Source organism: Physcomitrium patens, chromosome 17 (assembly GCF_059467195.1).
Source record: "Physcomitrium patens ecotype Gransden chromosome 17, ASM5946719v1, whole genome shotgun sequence".
Classification (NCBI taxonomy): domain Eukaryota; kingdom Viridiplantae; phylum Streptophyta; class Bryopsida; order Funariales; family Funariaceae; genus Physcomitrium; species Physcomitrium patens.
Window position 1 is genome coordinate 15,613,293 of NC_143426.1, and position 24,566 is coordinate 15,637,858.

Here is a 24,566-nt window from a genome sequence, read left to right on the forward strand (position 1 = left end):
CCAATTAATTTGCAATAACTACGGCTGTTCTCCTGTGATATGGGACGAGTTAGACTTTTGCATTAGTTACTTTAGATAGGTGCCAGCTACACACCACACTCTCCCCTCGGTCTTAACCTCCAGTGTTGCTTGAAGGCGACCCTGTCACTGCATTATGTGGGCAATGATGGGGCCCATCCCCACATAATGTGATTGAATTTGTTGCCTCAATTGCGGACTCTTTAAGAATTCCTCAAAGTATGCTTGCTGTGTGAACACTGGTGAAGGCAAGGTTCTCATCAGTACACCACGCATTTTTTTTTTTTTTTTTTTTTTTTTTTTACTTCCGAGTTACTTGCTCGGAATTGTCGCCTTATGTCACATAGGTAGACACGGTAGATCCGGGTCGTCTTTCCATACCCTGAAATTTGCAGGAATGTTTCCAAGGTGATTGTTGCAGAGTACACCTTGCGTGATTTGGTGCATAATTATCTCACTTTCTGATTCAATCAACTTTTGATCGTGCGCACATGATTGGACATTAATCACCACCCCGATCCAAAGAATTCGGCTTACGAATGATAAGGACCTTGGGAATCGGGAGCCAGGACAGATTAAGTCATGGAGCGGATTGCGTAAGAGTAACTGGCACACCGGCACACTGTCGTTGTCTGAAGAATAGTAAAATCATTGGACAGGGCCTCATAGAATCGTTGAAGCTCCGAGTAATAATGAATGTTGTGGTAGCTCTCCCGCGCTTCAACAGCTCGAACCAATCAACAAACTCTTCATTGGACTCGTGGGGGTCCCAGAGGCACACATTCGTAGGGGGGTCTGCATACCAGATCCTGGCCATTGCTACTAACGAACTACCGAGGGTGAGTGCGTACCATGTACACTGGCGCCGGAAAGGCGGGAAGAGGCTGAATATGTCTTTCGTGAGCAGTGTGCGTGTTCCACACGTGATTTGAAAAACGTCCTACTTTCCTTCTAGTGAACTGGCTGGACACGTCCTTCACCAGAGAAACGTGTTCCAAACGTCCCATTCCGAAGAACAATCCGGGGAACCTCTACGATGTGTCTACCCACAATTAGTGTTCAAAACGTATGATTTTGCCGAGTGCTTGCCCATGGGCAGTTCAAGCAATTTAAAAATCCAACAATAGTGTCAAATTTCGGAGAGTCGCACAGGTATTGAAGTTCCTACTTTGTGACATACATGAAATAATCTACCCCAAAAATGAGCCACTCTAATGCGATTATGTATTCCAGCTGACGTTATCCAGGAATCCAGATTCATGCATCTATGCACGTGCACACTTCGTCGCACAACTCCCACACAGGTCACATGTTTTTCATTTACCAGATGTTTCTGTCCGTACAAAGAAGGTAGTGTGATTCCTACGTGCAAAAGGAAGTCCTGGTAAAAATGGAATGTCGTCCTCCATGAATCAAGCTCCATGTAGCAAAACTAGACGTATGCTGCATTCTAAAATGTTTTTCAAAACTGAAATATGTTGCAGCTTACGTTGTACGAACGAAATTTGTGTGATCCATATTACATATAATAGGCTATCGAAAATAACGAAATACTGACACGAGCATAGTCCCAGAGATAGAATTTCACCTTCACTAGCTTCCCCACGCCTTCATCAATGAGTAGGAACAGATTCTGCAAAACATCAACCAAAAGGGGGATTTTGAAACCATACAGACAACATCAATTTCCTTCTGAGTGGATGCAAACTAAGTATCATGGTTCCTGCTTAACCAACTGCGAATTACAGAAGCCATCTTAACACAACTCCAAGAAAAGAAGGCACGGCTTTTCAAGTCGTACACAATGTTTCACCAGAAGTTGAGGACGTATTTCACAGTTCGCACAGCAACGCAAAGATGATACGCTGGTAAAATACAGGCTGCGGTCCAAAAAACTGGAAGCAAACTTACTGTCCAAGCAACCCTAAGTTGACTAAAACAAGGAATATCAGAGATGACCAAATCTTCCCAAGGAAGTAAGAAATGTTCTCACTTCCAAAATTATCCTGACATAAGCATGAGGAACTGTTACAAACTTAAAAACCCGTTCAGCACTGGACCAGAATCTGTGAAGTCAATTCTACAAGCACCTGATCGAAAGCACAAAAATAAAATAAATAAAATAAAAATTAGCTTCACCCTCAGAAGATCGTCTATCGCTTATGAGTCAGGATATTAATGACTCAAAATGGACAAACAGCCAATACTCTTGTTTGAGTGCCATAAAAAATCAGAGGCTGATATCGTGGCGCCTGTAAATACACTTATTGTGAGAATGATGATTTCTCACTGAGCGGAGTTGCCACAGCAAATTGCAAGCACATATAACCCAAACAAGGTCAATAACCTGCTTTCAAAGAGTAGGCGATCAATATGGCTTCAGAAAGAAGGAGCTGGCACAAACTGGCATAGAAAAAAATAATAATGATAATTTAATACCAACACTAAACAAAAACACAAAACATCACATCAATTACAACCATTTGGCAATTTTAGAGCAGTTATTGAACCTAACTATCACATCCATTGACTGTCGGGGGATACAGATCACCTCTCAAGTGTTTACTTAGTACCTGACAAAAACCAATGAGGCTCCTCTGGTTGCCAAGAACCTGCGCAGAATATGGCACCATATGTCAGTAATAGATCATCAAGTTTTCTCCCTATTCAATACATAATACCATGTGCAGCTTGTGCTAAATTCGATACCAAACCCAAGAGGCAACAAACGCTGCATGAATCTAAGAGTTGATCATCTTGATTGGAGCGAGAAAAATAAGATCAAGCCACCACCTGTCAAAAGCTCCATGGAAAATCGTATCCATAAGAGACAAAACATTTGGCCTTGTTCTAGGCTTGCATAGTCATAAATTAGTGTCAGTTGGGCAGAATTAGAGAAATGTTAGCAGCAAGTACCTTAAAGTCGTGACGTAAAAAAATTCAGCAAATGCTAAGTCAGATGCACGGGTCAGAGGGTGATCAGCTTCACTTGGTCAAACATTGAAATGGTAAAACTAAATCCACCCGATCACAAATTGTAAAAATGAAGCACTTGGAAATCCTAACTCCTCGATAGTTAGTGTCAAGAGATGCGATATACCAAAAGTCTCACTTAGTTAAGGACACAAATATTAATATTCAAATAAACTTAATTTAAAAGTACCCACCAACATCCCCTTTTAGGGCACATGGCTGTCAATGACACCGTATCACAAAGAAAACTCTGCAAAGTCAAGTTTGACAAATATGTAATCTAAACTACCCTATCTCTGGTCAGTAGAGTTTGCAAATCCTAAATATGAAACCCCAATACTCGGTTGCCAATGACCAGACACTGAGCAAGCCTCAAAAATTCAGAGCCGTCTAATAAAACTGAGACACAGTGCCTCCCGAACATTCGTGCGCGGTGCTAGTCCCTGTCTACATCTACACCACGTCTATCTAGTGGACAATTACACATCTGACAAGCAGGTTATGAAACCATAGAGTCGGTTCTTCAATGAAGTCATTTATAGTAGTTAACTGCACCTTCTTGATAGCCAAGTATTGCCACAGGTTGTCAGGCTTCATTTGAAAGTGCTGATTATCCATTGATGCCATCTCAGAAAGAATCTTCGAAAATGAGGAGCAGAAAATCTCGCCAAAGATATTCCCAGGATGGTTCGGAGAATCACGAATTTGGAAAGTTCTTGATATTACCTATCGCCGAGTTTTGGCACGCTTCATTTCTGGATTGTTAAAAGGGGATGCTGCGCCACTTATGAATGCGGGACTCTCCTCACGTAGAGTACCATTTAACATGGCAAGTTCACGGAGCTGAGCCTTCTTTACAACATCAAATGTCTCATCCTGAAGAAATCTTACACCAGCGCACTCCTAAGAATAATAATTTTCACATCCCAAGTATGACAACACAAATTCAACTGAACAACAACCAAGAACGTAACTAGGAACTTAGACTACCAAGATGATAATTTTAGATTCTTTTCTGTGAAATGAATTCTTTCTTCAGTGGTCGACAAAATCCGACTTGGACTTACCACGGGCTTGAGAAGTTCCTGAAGTATCTCGCGGGCATGAATAAGTCGCTGCTCAATAATATTAGCTGGAAGCTCTGCCTCAATCAACACGTGCAAGGGCTCATTCAAATGCTCGAAACCAGGTTTATCCCTCATTTTGTCTTCCTGCAAACAAACATACTCATCGACTTAAGAAATTCTAATCAAACAAAACAACAGACTTTCAATTTGAAAGAGCCATTTACGGATCAATTGCTAAATCTAGAAAGGAACTTTGGATTTATGGAGAAAGATTAAACGAAGGCGTGTAGGCTTGAAGAATGCGAACGGCAAGATTTGAAACCTATTGAATACAGTCACACTTCGGCAACTTTCAAAACCGGCCTGACCTTGGCAGTGTCTTTAATGGAACCCCGGCCGCGAATTAACACACGGCAACCTGTTGTTGCCTCAACTCGCTTCAGAGAATTTCCGCGGGGACCCAAAATTCTCCCAACAAAATTGTACTGCGAGTATTCAAAAATCTTATCACGTTAACACGAATAGAAAAAAGCTTGCGAATGGTTATGCGCGTAATCTACAGATTCAACACCGAAGCGGCAACATTCACAGAGTGCCGCACAATCAGCTGACAAAGCAATTAGATAATGGTATTCAGTAGATACATTGGGGTACTTATCAACAGGAACGTCAATACGTTGAGTCCTCTTCACTATCGGCCCAGCTAGGGTGCCAGGTGTCCCATGCCAGCTTGATTGAGGTAATCCAAGCCTCTGCAGAATCGCATCCATAAATCATCAATAACAATAACGGAGAATTATCTACACAGGACGAGCACAACACGAAGCCTCAAAACTATAGTTGCACGTGCTAAGCAAGCTGATGCACTGTAAAGGTTGACTTTAAAAATAGAGTGATCAAGAGCATACGTCTCCCCAGCCATTTAAGTCGCCTGAACCACCGTTATTTAGAAGTATTCCCGATGAAAGGGGACTTCCATGCCCATGCTCCAGCCCATCTTGATCAAGGAATGACGAATTTCCAACAAGCGCCGTCACACGTACAATCTCTATCCAATGAATGCTCAGAATATTAGAACTGAACTTGTACAATAATTTACTACAGGAGCATATTGATTATAGGCTCATATATCACAGGAACGATACGGATACTTATTGACTGTTGGATATAAATTAGTGAGTGGATAAAAGTCCATGGGTTAACTATTTGACTGCAACTAAAGGTCCTATCTGAAATAATCGCTTGCTGAGGTGTAATACAAAGGAAACATTAGAAGAACAAAAGTACCAAAAGTAAAACTCACCTTGATTTAACAAACGACTACAGTTGGGAAGAACTTGCATAAAAGGGCCTAAGTTCTGTCTCTCCGCGAGAAGTTCAGAGAGATACCTGCATATCAATTGTGAAGTCGCCTGGTCAGAAAATCCTGTTACTGCAGTAATTGAAAAGCCAGAACTGCAAATTCAACTACTAAGCCTCTGCGAGTGTGTCTTCTGCAACTCTGCCATCCGGACAAGATGAGAGTTGATAAACAGGAAATTTCTTAGCGTAGGGGACTCGTAGCTAAGACGCACTTCCTAATTCTAAAATGGAGGCTCCGATACTGCAATGCAAGAGATAACTAGATGAATTTGTTCCTAAAAACCCAAGTACCTACTATATTGGACGACACGAGAAATGTGTACGGCCAAACAATAACGATGAAAGAGTCGTGTCCCATTCATGTACACAAGACCTACGGTTTAAAACAGTATGCATGACCCTAAAACTGGGAACCATAATTGAATCCGTCGGATTGCAGTTCGCTAAAACAATAAGTAGTCCAAAAATTTCATACTAAAGTATTTCCAGTTTCAAATCGTATCAAGAGTCGGTGAAGTAAGAATACAGACTACAGAACCAGCGTGCTCTTCAATGATGTACTCAATTGGCAGTTATAAAATACAATGATTAAGGACAATGTCACAGCTACAAGAGGATGGACTAAATTAGCGATTGACCTCATCAATCAATATCGTGGTTACATTTCCTATCTAACCCCCGCCCGCTGGCTCCGTGCGCAATAACAAGCAACGAAATTGAATCAAATCAACAGAAATAGAAAGCAATCCAAACACCATAAAACAGCTTCCACAATACAGACAGCGACGACGGAGGCAGAGTGGGGCAAGCGAAAAACGTACTTGTCGTGCTCAGCAACGGCACTCAAGGGACGTATGCCAAGTTGTGGAGAGCCTCCAGCCGATGGTGAAAACTGCATGTATCTCCCTGCCATTCCTCTCCTACTCTCCAACCCGACCCTGCACTACACACTCCACCCGCTCCTCCTACTCCAATCCACACCACTCCCACCGCTTTCTGCCCAACTAACACACCGCCATCGCGAATCCAACCATCATCCGCCAAAACCACCTTCCTCTCACCGACACGCCCTAAAGTCATTTCCAAAACTCCGCACACTCATCCTCGCGCTCCACCTCCAGAATTTCAAAGCGTAAATCCACAATATATCTCTTGAGCTTGTACCGGGACTCGAGCTCGAGAACGGAACCCCTGTGCTCGATGAACTGGAGCAATTCCCTGGACTCACACAACTGCACTATTGCACGAAGAAACGAAGGCGGATATCGACAGGCTCGGGAGTAGAAAAGCGGCGTAGGCGTAGCAACGAGAGGAATAGGTAGAAAGGGGTAGGGAGAGAGGGGAATAGGCGTAGCTGGACGACGAATGGATCGGCCACAACCTGTCCTCCGCTAATTCGCCTGTGCTGCAGTGGTGGGAGACGAAGAAGCTGCACGATGAGCAGAGCACAGCACAGCAGACCAAAGCAATGTCGGGTGAGGGGTGAGGGGAGATCCCAGTTGACGGGGTTCCAATGGCGCTGCTGCTCCCGCCCCCCTTTGATGTCGTCCGGCATGGAGCAAGAGTGATCGAGCCATCATCCATCACCATGTCTGTCTGGGCTGGCCTGGGGTGGTCGCCATTTTCGTGTTCCAGCGTGGTTCACTAACCAGCGAAGCCTTCAGGGCCGAATCAAGCAGGCAGGGCTCCCTCGAGGAATATGCCCTCCTTGTGCATCCCGAGCTATTTTTAGCCCCGTCGCCTCGTTCCTCCTCCTTCACTCTTCGGAGCTGCTCTTCCACACTCTTCCACAGCGACGCCGAGAAAGGCGACAAAAGTGACGTTCGTCACAAGCATCGTCGCCGGTGACGTGGAGCGCCGGCAGCTATGGGCAATGCTGCACAAGTTATTCATATTTCAATGGAGAAGAATTTTGAAAACTTATTGAAAATTTTAGTGATAGAAAATCGCAACTTTATCTTTTTGGAATAACTGAATCAAGATAAAATTTCTTTGAAATTTTGTAACTAACAATACCAGAATCTAACACTTCTTATGATTTATCTGCAAAGCTTCTGATGAGTGATTTTTTTATAAAATATCCAAAAACTAAAATATTAATATAGAATTTGATTCTAAAAAAAGAAACGAAAAATTATAAAAAATTAATTTATTGTTTTTGGAATTCATGTATTGTATATTTATTGTGATATGATTACTTTTTTACTAAATAATAAAACTTAAAGAAGTAGAAAAGGCCAATTCTTTTTAATCTTATTCATTTTTTTCATTCTATCAAGAAACACCAATAATATCAAATGAGCAAGAATTGATGTAACCACTTATAAAAAAAGATAACAAATTTTATTCCATAATCCAATCATCTAAAGTAGATTGCTTAATTTTGAAAGCAAAAAAATTATGTTGCAAACTTTGTAGGACTTGACATATTTCTAAATGGATAATTTTGGTAGAATCAAGAAGCAAGATGGCTTAACTAAAGATAATTAGTTACTTAATACTTTAAGTTCCTTAAAATTTTAAAATTTTAAATCTTAAATCTTTTTTTTAATTTGGTTCTTATTGAATTGTATATTATATTTTAAAGTAACAATATCAATAATTAGAAGCATTAATAATGCCAACATTCATAAGTTAGATCTTAGAGTTTGAGTTCGAGAGTAGTATGAATATGTTTATATTACTAAAGTAGATGTCACTGATATTGTCTAAAAGGATATTGTCTAAGAAAATAAGAATACAACAATCAATTGAGGACATTTTTTGTCCAAGCTTCCTAACTATTTGTAAAAATGAAGTTAGTTATCTATGTTTTTTGATTGTGATAATAACAAAAGATAAATTGATTATTTAATTAATTAATTTATTTTTATATTTTAAGATAACATGTTATATTGAAGTGACAAAGATAAATGGCTTTTATTTATCAAAAATATATATATTGATTATAAATATTATGGTAAAATATGTGTTGTCTTTTTTATACCTTTTAATTTAACATTTTAAGATGGAAAATTTGGCATCATTTGATAGAAGAGTCCATTTTCATCTATATTGTAAATTCCTTGGATGTTATATTCTATTATCTTTATTTATAGGTCTAAAAGTTAAAAAAATATATAGTTATTAATAGAATTATTTTTTAGTATATAACTTGTATATTTTTGAAATGTAATATTGTTGAAATTTTTATAACAAGGCATCAGAGGAGATTAGAACATTGTTGCTTACTCGTAATGATACAACAAGCAACTTAGTATTTTTTTTTTGTATTGTATAAATTAAAATATTGACATAACAAGTCTTGTAATAGAATATCTAAAGTGCCAGTGCACTATCATCCTAGTGATTCATAGCAATACATTTTCTTTTTGATATTACACTTGGCATAATTGGTATTCTCAAATGAATCTCTTTTAGCTATGATGCTATTAATTATACCTTGAAAGATACTTCTTCTAAAATGTTGAATGTTTTTTTGGCCCAAGTACAAAACAACTTTTGGTTTTTTAAAGACTTAGCTTGATTATATTGGCAGAGTTCTTATTTCTATGGATTTTTCACTTTTACAAGTGAACACCTTTGAGAGCTTGTACAACATAGAGATGAAGTCATTTCAAATAAACATGCTTAAAATTTGAGTAATCAACATTGTTGTTTCATAATATATCTATTAAGTAAAAAAATAAAAATAAAAATGGATTATATTACAAAAGTGTTTAATTTAAAATTATAGTATCAAATCATTTTTAAAAAATATAAATAAAACATAGAAAGTAAATAATATTTTTAGTGTTAAGAAATATTTTTAATAATAAAAAATATTTATTTATAGGGCTATAAATAAGATAAAATAAGATAAATTAAAAAATAAATATATAAGAATCTTTAGATAAATATATAGAATAGTGTTTAATAAAAAATCATATAAAGAAACCTTAGATTGATATCCAAAGAAGATTAGTTGTGAATCAAAATTGAAACTAAACATTAAGATACAAAATCGCTCATCTATGAAAATTGTGAGTTTTTTTAACATTGATCAAAGACTCAAAGTGAAGAAAAAAATCAATAAAATTTCTTTAAGCATTGATTTAAAAGGATATGAGTAAAAATGAACTTGTGAGACCTTTGTAAAGTCAAAGTTGTTTTAGATGACTCCAAATTTAGTAAATAAAAAAAGATTTATATTTTAAAAAAAATTGTGAATTTTTAGCAAATCTTCAGATACAAATTTGTGGATTTGTGATAATAATCATGCTAGATGCATACTGTAAATATTAGCTCAAATAAAATTTTAGATCAAAAGTTATTGAATTTCTAGTAGATTAGGATATTAGAAATTGGATTTTGAAGGTCAATGAGAGTATGTATGATTTTAATCAATTTGTTAGTTGAATTAAAATGATTTTTTTTGTGAACTAATAGTTAATTTTATTTCTAACATTTTTGCAAATTTTTAAAGCAAGGTAATAGTGCAAAAATATTGGTATTAGAAAGTTGATATTAAGATTAGATAAGGAGGATGATCTACATCTAAGAAAATTATTCGCTTTTCCTTCTAATTGGTATATTTGATCTTTTTAAAATTTTGTGTAGTTTTTTTTAATTAATAGATTGAAAAGTTTGTAACCAAGATAAATAATTAAATAAATAATTAATGAGATTTTAAATTTAATTAGGATTTTTTTTAAATACCTTTTAGAATTGATTAAAATATATTAGGATTCATTTAGCATCAATATAGGAACTAATTAGGGATTTATTTAAGATTATTTTGATATTTTATTAGGATTTGTTAAAATTTACTTAAAATTTAATTAGGTTCAATTAGAATTTATTGAGATTTTCTTTAAGATTCTTGGTGATTTTTTAAAGGTTTTTTAGCATTTGATTAGGATTTTTAATGTTAGATTGGAATTTATTTAGGATTTCTTTAGGGTTATTAAACTCTTATTTAGTTGCAAAAGACAAGTATATCTTCTACAACCAAGTGTCTTATATTTTTCCAAACAAGACTATATAATATGATAATGTGTAATTTCAAGAACACAATTCTATCACCATTGCAAACAAATAAGTCCAAGCACAATTACATAAGAAAGTATCTTCAAAAGACTTTTCTTCACAATTGTTAACTTGCTATAATAAATACAACTTACTACAAATGTAATCTAAATACTCTAATTCAATTAGCAAATGTATTCTATAATCCAAAGAATATCAATATTGATAAAAGGGCCATTAATAAAATTAATAATAAAAACAAAAACAAGCTAAAATTCTTTACATGACACTTGTATTTACTACAATTATAATTGAGAAACAAAAGAACATTTACTTACCTCACATAGTGAATTATTTGACAAAAAAAGACCTTAATTTTTAAACAAATATGTTTTACATTAAATATTTTAAATTATAAGACACTATACACTTGTACCTCTGTAAATTATTACAATTTGTAGCTGAGCCTTATATTATATTGACTTGTATTATTTTCAACTATTGATTGTAAGAAGGTGTATATTTATTTCTTAATTCATAATACTTTGAACATGTAAAAGAACGAATTTAATCATCATCTAATGCTAGAGACCAAAATATGACATGTATTAAGAACTTTTATTGCTACATAAAATTGTCAACTATATTATAGTTGAAAACATGATCGATTCAAATCCCTTGACAATTTCTTCTTAGAATCCAGAAGTGTAACAAAAAGTGTATCAATATTCCACACCAAACCTTTCAGAAAATTCCTCCCACTTTGGTGAATCTTATGATTCACTTCTTACATAATGTAATGCAATGGATTTCTGGAAAATGTATACAGATTATTACCAGAAGGTTTATGTTTACATTTGCTGCAAAAAATGTAATCACAGGCAGTACAAGAATGATGACACTGAATTGGGAAGAAGTTCCAGTGGACGAAATTACCGTCCAGAGCTTTTGACTCTAGGGGACAAACCTGAAAAAGAAATTCCATACATATCTGGAATCAAGATAAGAAACCAAAAACCGAGATCTTTATGATAAAAAAATACAGCTGTAGGCTCACACAAACTACTTATCAGAGCAGAATCATTGGCGTTGCGTGAAAACTTCAGAGGTGGGAACTTGGAGATGCAATTCTTGCTTATTGGAACAAAAAACTAGAAGTACCCAATCAGCCACAGCACTGATTACCTCGCAGGCTGCAAAACACGGTCTGCGAGCTCTTCAAATGACTTGACATCCACCTTCCAAAGCCTGCAATCAAGCATTGTTTTGGTCTACAGCTGGCAGCAATATAGTCGCCAAGTATGAAAGTGGTTTACCGTGACTAACCCCTAAAATGGGTATTTAGCATCAGATGTGATTAAAAGAGTGAATACAATAAAGCAGTAATTGAATCGTAAAATGTATTAGACTTACCATGATTCTAAACCGGCAGCCAAAGCCCCTTGCTTGTCGTTTGTTGGGTCATCGCCAACATGCACAGCAGCTGATGCATCAACATCAAGTTCATCTAGATGCAAAACAGAGAGCATGGACGTTGAAATTACGCAACCGTTATGCAAGCTTTTTGGATGAATTTGCACATTACATGAAAGACAACATGAAATTTCTCCTGCTTAGTGTGGGCCTCCAGTAAATCTTCAGTAATGACACGTTATATATATGGACCGAATGAAATGAACTAACTCACTCAAAGCAGCTTGGAATATCTCTCGAGATGGTTTCTCATAACCAACTTCTGCCGAAATGATCAGCGCGTCAAACCTGCGGTTACAGGTGGAATCCATGCGATGCTAAGATCAGGGAGTAGATTCTGAAGCAAACTATTGATGCAAACCAATTACCACGACAAATTATTCAAAAGATATTGGCTCTTTGTTCCAAACAAATGACAAAGCTATTGATTATAGAGGTAAAAAGATAACAGAGAAATACAGAAGACACGTACAAAGTGTCAATCTGCAAGTCCCGCAAGACAGGTCGTAGCCTTGAGTCGAAGTTAGAAACCACAGCCAGCTTTACTTCATTCGCAAAGGAGCACATTGTCAAAGAGCGTGAGTGACACGTAAATATTCAAACTAACATTTTCCATGTGTAGAACAAGCAGTGGAAGCTTTTACGCTGTAATATTTGTCAAACTTACCTCCAGCGTTGTGAAGCCGTCTAAGAGCTTCTGGTGCTCCACTGGCTATTTTCCATGCGTCGCCCCTGGCAAAATGCTGTCATGCAGCTCCCATCAACTTCCAACCGAAATAGAATTCAGCCAATTGAGCGTAATTTTTTTGGTTTTGCTCTGTTCAGGAACTTACTTGGTAAAGTTCCTCGAAATATTTCTCGTCAGAACAACCCGTAGCTGTCGCTACTGCGTAACGCCAGAAAGGTCTCCCATCTCCCTGTTCCATGATCATCGCTAAATTCAATGACGAGTACCACTTTGTGATCGTTATAAATGATTATTTGAGGGTTAGGTCCTATGCAACTGGAAGAAGAATTCGCTTCGTGTGCATTCCAATATCATCCGAAAACACTGAAAAAACGTAAAACATGCACGATGATCGCTAAAATGGGTCACACATGAATACAAATCCCACAAACCTCGTATCGTAGCCGCTCTGGCCATGGCTCAGCAAATGCTTTCTTGAAGCCCTTCTTAATGTTGGCAGGTGCGGTTTTAACACCTATGCAAAGTGGCAATCACAAGCCTTCGTTAATGACAGTACAGAAAACGAGCTTAATGAGGATCGTCAAAACAAAACACAATTAAAAAAAATGAAAAAATAAAATAAAAAAGAGCTTTCATGTTACCAGAGAAAACTATCCAAATGTGTAGAGAAATAAAAGGTACAAAAACTGTCACAATCTAAATGTACAGTTAGCACCCAAAAAAGCATTCTCCCTCGGTTAGAACCGAAGCGGCATCCGAATCCAATGCGGAAGCTCGTCTTAAGTGTCCTGCTGAGTTCAATTCATCTGAAAGAATTTTAAGAAACCCACCATGCTTGGCACCAATTCTGGCGTAAACTTCCGGCACCGGCTGTGCCGTCTCCAACAATGTGCCCCCGACATCCAGCAAAAGAGCGCCATACCCCTCCAGTGGCTTGGATTCACCACCTGTATGTGTCAGCACTGAATCACTGGTTTAGCCCACAGGACAATCTACACACACAACAACAAAATCTTGTGAAACCCAACTGCGAGTTATTCCACTCTAACCTGTCGCGTATGATCTATTGGTTAATGAAGCTTGCGCGCGCAGCTGGCCCAACTTCAATGTCCATTTGGGTGCGTGCCTCATATGTCCACCGGCCAAGGGATGCAACAACGTCATGGTCTTGGCTGACATGCTAAACCCCATCACACCAACCTGTGGCCCTCGATCACCACCAGAGCCCACCAATTCGGTTGTCAACTGTATCTACAATACTCTCTTTGACGGATAAAATCTACACTACGTGCCCTTCGCAGCAACTTGTCATTCGGACGAAATGAAATTAGGTTACAGAAATTGCGGCATTGCATCAAAATTTTACAACAGGATTGTGTGAATTCTGCATGTTGCAACGACAACTCACTTCCCACCTTCATTTGCACAGCAATTGAGTTTTAATGTTTGTGGGAATCGTGAAGATTTCTCGGAATCACGATAACAAATTTAGGCATGATCCGTTGTCAGACAAGTCAAACCTCATCCAGGAAAAGGGGGACACTTGAAAAAATTTCCTTTCAAATTACAAGGGTTTTACTGCGTTGCTGACAGAGCTATCTAAAGCGTTGTTGAATATGTGTCCACACGATTATGGGAGTAGTTCACAAGGATCAGTTCAGGTAAAGATGACGAATGTCTCATATCCAGCATGATTAATGTCCCTGGCGGAGGGAGTATCTCGTTTATGGAATTAGAACTGCTGCACCTAAAGCACAGCAATCTATAGACCACAAACAATGCTGGTTATTTCTTCATTTACGCATCTAATGCCACCATAGCTTGCAGATTGTTCAATGTTGATACATCAGGACCGACTAAAAAGGGATGGTAGCTTGCGACACATGCAAATTTAGAAGAAAGCTACAGCTGACAAGAGGGAAGACTAACAAAACAAGCTCGGCCCCAGTAGCAAGAGAAAGCAGTAAAGCCAAATTTTCATCTGATCTGATGAGATCAGGCCCTGAATGCCGTAACTCAAAGTGTGGAACTAAATAAATATCATTGCCTAAGGCGTACAAAGACTTCTACTCTCTTTCACTCATGCTAACTTTCAATACACCGACCATCTTTGAATAGCTCCGCTGCTTATGCCGCCGACCTGTCCCAAAAAGTCTATACAATACAGCTCTGGAGGAGTGTATTGACTGCAGCGGAATAAGAACTCCAGGCGGGCGGTTCACGCCTCGAGTTTGAGAGATTGACATAAAAGTAAAATCAGCTTTTAGAATAAAAGATCCAAACATTGAGGCGTATCCTGCAAGAAAATGTGATCACTTTAAACTGAAAAATAGGAATATAGCAACAATCAATCTGCCGAAATATAAGGCTAGTGAAAACCTCGCAGCTTTCATGATCTCATGGTCCTCAATGGATTCAGCTCTTATTAATGCCATTCAGATATACATTATAAAATTTGACAGTGTAAGGTTGAACCTTGATATAGAACACCAACTCTGAGGAATCATTTGCAACTATTCCCTTCTTCTATCCACAACCTAATGCTGCAAACCGATGGATACAAGGTGGTGGTAACATCCGGCTGTTGCCTGACCCATAATTTTCCTTCTGCAGCATGTTTCAAGCTTAGTGTTAGAAAAATTGGTCTACACCTAAATTTGTGGTATACCCATCATTTGCGCATCTAATACGCGGCATGAACTTAGTATGAAAATCTACGCGAAATTGATGCTTTACAGTTAAACTGATAAATAAATGTTGATGCATCAACAGCTTGAGAGTCACTATTATAATACCAGAGATTAGTAACATCTAATAGAATAAGTAGATAACTAGAGAACAGAATAGCAGGCAACATCCACCATTTCAGTAACCTACATGACAGATGAAGCAACGGTATAATTAAATACATACATGCAAAATGATGGGTATATTAGATGTCCGTAAAATCGGTGTATCATCCTGACCACCGTTTATTAGATTATTTGGTTTGTCATCAGACCTTTTTGAGGAAAATTAACAGAGAAAAAAGACGTACCAAAGGACATAGCAGTCATGGTGTGGCTATGGCCAGAATATGATTCCAATGCATGACCTGAGTACACCTCCATCTTATTTGAATGCACCCTACCACCTTCAAGCTCATGATGGACGTCCTGATCACAAATAAAAAATTCGAGTGAACCAAGTTCTGCAGTGAATCTAATCAATACCAGCAATAAACAAGTGATGGAAACAATTCAACATGTGATAGTACTTGCTGATGCTCAACATCCGAGTCCAAGGACACATTTCATGACGCATTCAACAAAACCTAATTTGAAGCATACCTCGGCTCTCAAAACATTTTGCCCACATCCACTGTCAACAAACATGTCAGATTTTTAGTGAAAACGCCTCATTGCTTCTACAGTGGACAAATTGAATAAAAATGTTTCTTACTCGTTGAATTTCAAATCATAACAATGGACCTTTAATGGCATCTTTTATTCCATCCAACCTAGTTAGAAAGTGTAACTACAAGACTAAAAGCATCCTGCTCTTCTTGACATCTGAATATCCTGCACGAGGATCACTTTTCAGCACAAAGACTCTATGCAGCTGGTTAACTAGTGAGAAATTGCCGAGCCAACCAGTTCGAACATTGTGCAATCTAAATGCTCAAAACAACGACGTGATCAGACTGTCAACGTCTCCAAAAATAAAAAATTTATTGGAATTGTTCAGAAGCAACTAAATCTTTAATCTTGTCCACTCTGATTAAGTGGCAAAATCCCTACCCTAATAGCATTGCCTTACACTGCTACTACATCGACATAAATCTCCACCCTACAATGTGGAAAATTGTCCAGTTCCACTGCCACGACATGTAGCTCAATTCAAGTGAGATTACAGGTCCTAAAACATTAACCAGTGCATATAACCACTCAGACTGCTCAAAGTCGTGTAAAAATTACATGAGTTCAGAAGGTGCCCACTGATAGAAAAGTACCCGACACACAGTTAGCTACTTTCAAGCCATTGTCATAAAATCATTTGTCAGATTTGATGTTGCCATTTTCTCAACATACCGGAAGAAGTAGATGAAGAGTCCATCGTCAAACCCTTGTTAAGATCCCCATGAGTTGACAAAGAGCCAGAGCTTGGTAAGTCATGCAACCCTCCCATACCATGCAGAGGACGACTCCAGCTCATGCTTTCCTCTATGTAGTTGATGTCATACCTATCATAAAAAACGGTAGGGCGAAACCCCCAGTAAACATTAGGCCAATTTTCTGTTGTTTTCAAGATCACTAATGAAAAAGACTAGACAGCCATCTATGTTCTCGAGGATCGTAGACAGAAAGTCATTCAAGTTTTGTTTCTGAGTTCTAGTTTCCCTTTTCGCATAAAACACGAAATTGTACAGACATTACACATAAACAGTATAAAGAATTGCCCTCATCATCTCAGCATTGACTGAAGCAAGAGAGGCACGGCTCGCGCTTCCATAAAGTTTTAGGGGTTTGAAGCTGTTCAAATATAGGATACTCACTGAAATGCGTCTTCAGTAACGCTTTGTAAAGCAGTATTTAACTCTTGGAGTGTTTTGCTATTACACTTCTCAGTCAACTGCAAAACCAATTGATGCACCGTCAATACAATAGTATCAGGATTATTCCGCGTTGCTATCCCTAAGACAAGCAATTGTTGATTATAATAAACATGTTAATTAAGAATGTAGGATCTATAATCATGATTCACAATCGAAATTAGTAGTAGCTACCTGCTGTAAACACAGTTCTACAGTCTTCCCAAGCATGGTAACTGCAGCACACCGCGTCTCTGGTTTTCTTAGCAGGGTGATTATAGTGGTGATAGCCCCTACAAAGGACAGATGAAACTTAATATCAAACCGTGGACACGAAGTGTAAACCAGAAGGGTCGCACAGATTGTGGAATCAAGGGGTGTTTGGATCTTCTTGTCCCAGCACTTGAAATATAAGAAATTAGATGTCTTGGACGCACCATTTATCGAAACAAATTCGAGGTTGACAAGAGCTGCAAAGGCTTCCGCATGAGCAAAAAATTCCATGCGACTTGCTTCCACTGGTCTCTTTACTGTCAAATGCTTCAAAACCTTCCAGTGTAACATGCGTCTTCATAAGTACATAAAACTCAAACAGAATTTCCTGTGCAATCAAAAAAGTCGGTCTTGATGACGACAAGGGGATCGCCCAACAAAAGTATGTTCCAATGCAATCTTCGTTTCCGTATCAACTAGCTTCAGACCAATATAAATATCGATGACAAACCAGATGTGAAGAAATACCTTAGGAATGAGAAAATCTCGCATCCTGGATTTAGCATGATCTGGTAGTCTGCAGGAAAGGACAAACCTCCCCACATAAGACAACAACTAGACAAATTACAACAATATGTGTGAAAAACCATTCTCGCTGGACAATAGAAGCAAGACACATGCAGCACTATGACTAGGACGAGCGCGACACATTAAAAAGGTGATTACGTGCCTAATAACAACTTTTGCACTGCACTGTCAAGCTCTATTACCTCAATCGCACTTATCCATGAAGTGATAGCCATCCATGTCTTTAAATTCTAACTTCAAATGCCTCATCAAAATGAAATCTAATCTTAAGATTATCTTTTAATCATGAAAACTGTATGTAATGATCTTAGAAGTTAGAAATAAGGAGTCAGATTAGAAAACAAATTTCTGCCAACCTGGGTAAGAGGTACATGAATGGCACCACACTTTTCTGTCGTAAAACCAAATCATGGTTAAACACTACCGCCACAAACGCTCCTTGAAACTCCTCCAAAGTTTGCATCGCCTGCAATGGTGACAAAAAAAACACAAACACACACACACATATATATAATCTGGAGTCGATTCCAGGCAATCAACCAAAACACCTTGCATCTGTTTGCTCAACATGTACAATTCACAAATAAAACACCCCAATGATATTGTGATGGAAAAGGAAGATGTTCGACACATCCAAGTAATTTTTCTGAGCAATTGTTGGATTAATAGCTTTTATTCTATTCCCTGGTTGAAGAAAACTCAAGTTAAAGACAAGTTAACATTTGTTGACTGCTGCAACTGCTATGTGAAGTTATGAGGAAACAATCCCATGTCCTTTCTGTCAGGAACACTCATGCAGAAATTACTATAATTAAAGCCATCTGACGATAAATACGGCGGAGAATGCTAACCATTTCAGGTGAATCTGTAAGAAGTGTTGCAACTTCGTTTGACACTCGGTCAAGCTGGGTGCCATCCTCCAGCCTCCAAATGAGAGATTGAAATAACTTCCCTACGTCTCGTATCTTCACATGTTCTGTCAATGCCCTGAACCAAGTCCAAACATCGGTCAGTCTTGGTTAACTACACCTCTCACCTGTAAACGTATTGGCAATCATGGACAGTCTACACTGTGCTCTAGTTCCGTGGTTCGTAATCAGCGAAGCAAACCTCACAAATAATCATTAGTCAGAAAAGGACCTCAAGCAAAATGCACTAGCAAGTCTAACCAGGAAGGTGAATACATCCTGGTCTTCTTGCTAACATGAGCCCCCTTATATCACTGTCTCCACTTAACTAAGAGCTTGACCTCGGCAGAAATTCTCTACGTCACGAGCTTAGTGCTTCACTCCTGCAAGTGAACGCCTACATGTGACGCTAAGTAGCAACAAAACTCTAATTCTAACCACCTGTACGGACAAGTCAACATCTAGCCACAATTAGGAAGACCCAGCCAACTCTCCCACTTAACCCTTTCAAACATCAATCGAAAATATTCACTTTCAAAAGAAAATAATAAGTGACTGAATAAAGTGTATTTGTTCGCAACAATACTCAATGCTCGGCATATTCTTCCTACACAACTCGCCACAACCTACCTGTCCTAGTGTTAAGGCAAACACTAAGCCCTCTACTCAACAATGCGGAGAAGGAGAAATCCGGCTACACAGAATCAAGAAGGGAGCATCTAAGGCGAAATTCTAAAATCGAGCCGACCACTAGTCATTATCTACACCCGCAAATTGATTCTCCGCCGCAATGATGCACTAAAACCCTATCCATAAACGCATATCAGGCATCTAAACCCTAGCGACCTGCCTCCCACGACCATTAACCCTCACAATCACTATCCAAACCCTCCTCATTCATACCACTGCACCCCTACAACTAAAGAACATTCTCCCACTACCATTCTAAACGACACACACCAAAATGAGCTCCCGACAACAAAACGAGGAAAGAAGAAAATAAAAGAAAATAAAAAGAGTGTAGGTAACGCAACATACCGTAAGGTTCGAAAGAGCTCCGTGGCTAACGGGATCTCATCGGAACTAAGCTCAACTTCGACAAACAGCTTCATCAATGCCAATGTGAGAGGGAATCCACTGAGGTGAATGATGAAGACAAATCCCTTGCAGTAACCAGAAAGAGGAATGAAAGGTGGCAGTAGAAAAGGATTCCAAGTAACAGCAAGGGAAGGAAAGTGGCAACAGCGAGAGGAGATGTGATCAAGAGGGGATCGTAACAGCAATGGATTGCGTCGCAAGAGACAGAGAGACAGAGAGAGCAAGCACGGCGAGAATGAGAGCGTGCGAGCGAGCGAGCGAGCACACCCCCCTTCACCCTCTCTTCTTCACCAGCATAAGCAGCACCGTCTCTCTGCGAGACTGGCTTAGTCATGACACACACCCCGTCCCTCCCTCCGATATATACCCGGAAGGAAAGCAGGTATTAGTCCCTGGGTATTATTTTGCTGACTGTGCAAGCCACGTAGACTCGAAAAGTTAAGGACTCAGGGGTGTTCGTTGGGTCTTGTGTCCTTGAGATGCTGACTATTCCTTGCATCGAATGCCACGTCGATGGTTGCGTACTGTTCGCGTCAGGCTCGTCCAAGTGTGATGTGTTAGATGTCTTGCCACGTCATCTGCAAACTCAGTGTTCATTAATTGTAACGGGGAATCTGCTTGTGAAGAATATAATCATGGAGATTTCAACCTTGTGTCATTGAAAAGTTTGTTTTTATTTTTATTTTTATTTAATTTATTTGTCGAAATATTGCGGTGAATCTATAATGTGAGGATCTAAAATATGGTTGTTAGAAAATTTAAACATTGCAAAGAAAAAAACAAAATAAACAATATAAAATAAAATAAGAACTCTACTTACAACAAAGAAATAGAAAGTGATTTCCTTTACAAATAAGGGAATGTTAATTAAACCCAAGTTTTTATTAAATCAACCTACCTATGATGAAGAATATGGTAATCATAATGAATGTAATTGTTTTTTCATTGGTTTCAAATACAGTTATTAAGAAATGAATCTAGAGGTCATTTTTTAAAAAAAAATAAAAAATAAAAATATAATGAAGGTTAGGATGAGTGGATAAATTTAGTAAAAACCTTAGTCTATTTATAATTCTTGTATAAATATTATAAATACTTGCATCCATATATATGATATAGATAGAATTTAAATCTCAATAAATATTTAAACATGATGAGTATTTCAAAAATAAGTAGAAATTTCATGATTTAATACATTCTCATAGTCATACAATATTTTTTAATTCTATAAAATAATTGTTTGTAAAAGCACTCTTGAATATTTTTTAAAAATAAAAATAAAAAAGTACGAAGTCACCAAAATTTAGTTTAAGTCTTTGAACAATATATTATTATTTGAATTGATAATTTAAATGAATAAATATAACTACACTTTGAGTTTGATTACCAATATATGTATGTATACATATATGTAAATATAATTTATATTCTCTTTATAATATTAATAACTAAAATAACATTACATCAATTTATATAATCTTGAAGATTATAAAATTTATTACAAATGAAAAAACTTTATAAAGAAGGATAAAAATCAATCTAAGCCTTGAATAACTTGATTAAATTTAATAAAATAATTTTTTTTTCATATTTTAGGTATTTTTCTATGATATATTGTTTATCTAAATAAAATTTATTTATTATTATTATTTTATAGATTTATTTCACTTTTTACAACAAAATAAAATAAAAAAATTATATAATTTTCATATTCAATTTTTAGTTTGAATATATTTTTAAATAAAATATAATTATTATTAATATCATATTATTTTTGTCAAAACTTAACTTAATTTGTCATATCATAAGGCCTTTGTCAACAATAAGAACTTAAAGAAGATATTTAAATAAGTGATACATGTATTAGAAAGAGATGACAAAATGATATGGACATACATATTTATTCCAATAATTACCTATACGATTATGTAGAAGTAAGTAAAAATAGACTATTTTCATAATATCTTATAAAGAAGCTTTTTAGAAGCTCCATAGATGTAATTTTGTTTTTACATTTATTTGTAGTTGATTGGTAGATTAAAAACTTAGTCAACAAGTTAGCCATATATTACACAAGTTGGTAGCTTATAGGACAAGCTAATCATGTGGTGCATATATAAAAAACTTGCCTTGCAAGTTAATGCATGTATCTTGTAAAGTCAACACGTATTGGTAGATTATAGAACAAGCTAACTATCGAGCGTATATATAAAAAACTTAACTTGCAAGTTAAAACATGTGTCTTGCAAAGTCAATACGTATTAAAGATCATATAGAACCTTGCTATATAGCTTCTAGTTAGAAAATATATATGGAGGTAAGAGTGAAGTCTTCTTTATGTTTGTCAACATCTTTCTTATTTGTAGTCTAATTTCAAGAGTCTATACTCTTCTTATCTCTGACAATAGGTATTTTAGTTTAATATTACATCATCTTTGAGTCATTTTTTAATCTTTTTAAGTGATACAAAGATGTATTGATCTTTTAGTTCTTTGAGATATATGTTTTGGATAATTTGACAAGACTGTTAATTCATTGTTCATATCTTCTTCTAGAAGTAAGTAGATTATGCCACTTCTATTCTTGTGTTTTGAAGGTTTTTAGCTATCTTTAAACAAACAGTTTAGCTTTCTAACACTGATTTTTTCCTTAAAAAGAGTATATCATCCCTCTTTGTAGAAATTTTTATTTGATATTAGAAGTTGTGGATTACCTTTTTTTAATTTGACTTGTGGATTTATTAAGTTTTTTAAAATAGAAGAAAAAATCATAAATGCTACACTTGGTAGAAGTGAGAATATATTTGCAACTATTGCAGATTTTCATGAACTTGTTAACAATCATAAGAAAAGAAATTTTAGGTATCATCAATGCCAACTATAGAAAGACTATTCTTACACCTATGAAAGAAGCCTAGAGTCTACGCCAAATTATGTAGTTGAAGGAAGCAAGTAGATAAGAATCACAACCAAATTCAAAAAGTCTTACTTCTACAAGCATGAAAGAAGCAAAGATTAGTATGCTTAAGAAGTTTGATGAAATAAGATCAAATTTTTGAAGATTTTTGTAATAAGTTAAGTTGTATAAGAGGTTGCATCTTTTCCAATATCTTGATGGATTTACTTAAGTTGGATTCATAGGTACATTTTTATTTGAAAATATTATTTTTTTATTTATATCTTTAATAAAAAAAATTCACAACTATTCTATATTTTGAATTCATTTTTGAAAGTATTTATAACAATATTTAGAAAAAAATGATCAAAGAATAGTAGAAAAAACCAAATTTATATGATTATGATAAAGATCACATTTAGTTACTATATATGCTACTGAATTCTAAAATCTTGCTTGTAATATGGATTGAAATGACAAAGCCCTTATTAATTAATTTTGATATGAATTGAAAGATAATATTAAATATTTATTATTGATAATACTAAAAATGGATTGATTAAAGTAATTTATTACTTAAGCCATTGAATGCAATAATTGATTCTTTAAAAGATGCTAAAAACAAAGATTTGATTGAAGAGATACAAGTCAAGCCATAGCAACACCTTCTAAGATTTTGGAAGCTTATTTGTTGAAGCCAAAGCTTATGTAAATTGACAACATTTGTTTTAAATAACTTATTGAGCAAAAAAAGACTTGTCATTGTCAAAAAAGTTTGTACTTATATTGTGGAAAATTCAAGTATATTATTCAATATTATTCAAAGAAATAAAATAATTATAATATAAAGAACATGGTTTCCAAATAAGATAATGTGTCAAAAAATGAGTTTTTCCAACTATAATAAGAACCATGCTGTTAAAATCTCATGTAACACCTAATAAAGGTCTTATTCTTTCCTCAAATCTTTTACCTTATTTTACAATAGACGTTTGTTTAGCACTAAGAATTACAAAGTCTTAGCCTTCTTAGATTCAAGAGTCTTAGCCTATTTTAGAGATAATGACTTTATTATATATATATATATATATATATATATATATATAATTGAAAAAATCAAACTTGTGCATGAAGAAATAATAGATGGTCATTTGTTGTCTTCTAGAGATATTACACATGATATTGTTTCATTAGATGTAGCAATTAATAGTTATAATAGTCTAATAATATTTAATATAATTAGATTTTTTTAATCTAATTATTTTAGGATTGTCATGCATGCTACAAAAAAGAGATAGATATATATATATATATATATATATATATATATATTTCATATTTGTTGTTGATGGAGAAAAAATTTCAAGAAAAATTTCAAGCTAATACTAAGACGATCAAGGTATTATTTAGACATCTTAATCTATTCTTGGAACATATAAAAGGATGAAGTTCGTATTTATTATGTATTACAATAATTAAAAAATACAAGATTATATGCAAAGATGAAAAAGTTTATATTTCATACTACTCAAGTTGATTTCTTAGGATATATCATTTCAAACAATGGTCTTATGATTGATCCCAAGAAGGTCCAAACTATCATTGATTGGAAGATCTAAAAAATAATTAGAGATGTACAATGTTTTTTGAGATTTTTCAATTATTACCGAATCTTCATCAAGAAATTTTTTCAAGTTGTGGCTCCT

At 36.1% G+C, this 24,566-nt stretch overlaps 3 protein-coding genes across 12 annotated transcripts; all 3 read right to left on the minus strand.

The window, feature by feature from the left end:
* Positions 1 to 1,303: 1,303 nt before the first annotated feature.
* On the minus strand, positions 1,304 to 6,983 carry LOC112294464 (KH domain-containing protein At5g56140). Of its 5 annotated transcripts, none has more exons than XR_016498049.1 (9): positions 6,242 to 6,983; positions 5,362 to 5,447; positions 4,967 to 5,106; positions 4,703 to 4,810; positions 4,427 to 4,543; positions 4,059 to 4,202; positions 3,547 to 3,867; positions 2,592 to 2,630; positions 1,304 to 1,651 (listed from the first exon to the last, which is right to left on the minus strand). XR_016498049.1 is itself a non-coding variant. In XM_024544904.3 (7 exons), the coding sequence occupies exons 1-7, from the start codon at positions 6,331 to 6,333 to the stop codon at positions 3,718 to 3,720; spliced, it is 837 nt and encodes a 278-aa protein (XP_024400672.1). In that variant the 5' UTR covers positions 6,334 to 6,983; the 3' UTR covers positions 3,150 to 3,717. The 5 variants fall into 5 exon arrangements, 2 of the variants coding, with proteins under 2 accessions (XP_024400672.1, XP_024400673.1); XR_016498048.1 differs by having other exon boundaries at positions 1,820 to 2,630; XR_016498050.1 differs by having other exon boundaries at positions 1,820 to 2,630; positions 3,547 to 3,877.
* Positions 6,984 to 11,257: 4,274 nt separating this feature from the next.
* On the minus strand, positions 11,258 to 13,825 carry LOC112294608 (uncharacterized). Of its 5 annotated transcripts, none has more exons than XM_024545261.3 (10): positions 13,638 to 13,825; positions 13,419 to 13,535; positions 13,020 to 13,102; positions 12,734 to 12,817; positions 12,568 to 12,643; positions 12,373 to 12,445; positions 12,115 to 12,188; positions 11,841 to 11,934; positions 11,613 to 11,675; positions 11,258 to 11,394 (listed from the first exon to the last, which is right to left on the minus strand). In XM_024545261.3, exons 1-10 carry the CDS (start codon positions 13,777 to 13,779, stop codon positions 11,382 to 11,384), a joined length of 819 nt encoding a protein of 272 aa, XP_024401029.1. In that variant the 5' UTR covers positions 13,780 to 13,825; the 3' UTR covers positions 11,258 to 11,381. The 5 variants fall into 5 exon arrangements, with proteins under 5 accessions (XP_024401029.1, XP_024401032.1, XP_024401028.1 ...); XM_024545264.3 differs by having other exon boundaries at positions 11,841 to 11,872; positions 13,419 to 13,550; XM_024545260.3 differs by having other exon boundaries at positions 13,419 to 13,550.
* Positions 13,826 to 14,985: 1,160 nt separating this feature from the next.
* LOC112294607 (uncharacterized) lies at positions 14,986 to 20,254 on the minus strand. Of its 2 annotated transcripts, XM_024545259.3 has the most exons (11): positions 19,906 to 20,254; positions 18,811 to 18,946; positions 18,316 to 18,425; positions 17,900 to 17,948; positions 17,596 to 17,707; positions 17,354 to 17,451; positions 17,123 to 17,199; positions 16,659 to 16,810; positions 15,918 to 15,948; positions 15,626 to 15,743; positions 14,986 to 15,195 (listed from the first exon to the last, which is right to left on the minus strand). In XM_024545259.3, exons 1-9 carry the CDS (start codon positions 19,977 to 19,979, stop codon positions 15,926 to 15,928), a joined length of 831 nt encoding a protein of 276 aa, XP_024401027.1. In that variant the 5' UTR covers positions 19,980 to 20,254; the 3' UTR covers positions 14,986 to 15,195; positions 15,626 to 15,743; positions 15,918 to 15,925. The 2 variants fall into 2 exon arrangements, with proteins under 2 accessions (XP_024401027.1, XP_024401026.1); XM_024545258.3 differs by lacking the exons at positions 14,986 to 15,195; positions 15,626 to 15,743; positions 15,918 to 15,948 and having other exon boundaries at positions 16,246 to 16,810.
* Between the last annotated feature and the right edge of the window lie 4,312 nt (positions 20,255 to 24,566).